General features: G+C 40.7%; 1 protein-coding gene across 1 annotated transcript; it reads right to left on the minus strand.

Annotated features, from left to right (window-relative positions):
* Positions 1-474: 474 nt before the first annotated feature.
* On the minus strand, positions 475-949 carry LOC105462079 (the record flags this gene model as incomplete). Its single annotated transcript, XM_011708605.1, has 1 exon — positions 475-949. A coding segment is annotated over one exon (475 nt), but the record flags the coding sequence as incomplete, so codon positions are not given.
* Positions 950-1,101: the final 152 nt, after the last annotated feature.

Below are 1,101 nucleotides of genomic sequence, written 5' to 3' on the forward strand. Positions count from 1 at the left end.
GTGTGCTCTTCCGATCTATCGCACAGTACCATAAATAAAAATTTATACGCGAAACATTCAAATCAATATAAGACGCAATAAGACGCAACATACCGCCGCCCTTGAAAGCACCTGCTTTCAATAACAAAAAAAATAGAGAGTTTGTTACATAAATGATATTACAAAACAATGACATAGTCGGTATTACAATGAGTTAAACAAAAAAAAATACATAGAACTTATAATATACTTGTCGCTATTATTCAATAGGTAGAACGCACACTTGTGATGGGTCGCTGGTATACTCCTTTAGAAGTTCGCACGGATACAACGCGAACGATTTTGTCTTTACTAGGATGAATCTCCTCTATACGAGCTAGAGCCCAGCATAAAGGCGGCATATTATCCTCTTGTAATAATACCATCTGACCTACTCTGATGGGATTTTCAGTCGAATTCCATTTAACGCGCGTTTGGCAGTTATGGAGATATTCCTTAGTCCAGCGACGCCAGAATTGCTGCTTCAACTCGCTGCCATCGCGACAATCTATTACTCGGTAAGGCCTCAAGGGTAGGTTCCGGATACGCCATAATTGGGCATCCAATCAAAAAATGCGCTGGAGTCAACGCATTCAAGTCAGTAGGATTGTTTGATAAAGGTGCAAGCGGTCTTAAGTTTAACACAGCCTTGATCTGGGTCATTAGCGTGTGTAATTCATCATATCTTAAGGACGCTTCATCAATGACGCGCTTCAAATGAAATTTAGCGCTTTTAACAGCGGCCTCCCAAATACCACCCATATGCGGAGCTCTAGGCGGAATAAAATGCCATCTTATTTTTTCAGCGGCCATAAAATCGGTGATTTTTTGTCTATTAAGATCAGTGCTAAACGTCTCGTATAATTCATTTAATTCGCGCCTTGCTCCTACAAAATTTAAGCTGTTATATACGTCCTCGGGATGTCCTCTCCTAGAAATGAATCGCTTAAATACATTTAAAAATGTTTCCGCGGATAGATCCGCCGCCAATTCTATATGCACCGCCTTAGTGGCAAGGCAAACGAACAACGCTATATAACACTTTATCGTCTTGGCACCCTTTCGTTGACCTTCCTTATACCA

Source organism: Wasmannia auropunctata, unplaced genomic scaffold (assembly GCF_000956235.1).
Source record: "Wasmannia auropunctata unplaced genomic scaffold, wasmannia.A_1.0 LD271349.1, whole genome shotgun sequence".
Classification (NCBI taxonomy): Eukaryota; Metazoa; Arthropoda; class Insecta; order Hymenoptera; family Formicidae; genus Wasmannia; species Wasmannia auropunctata.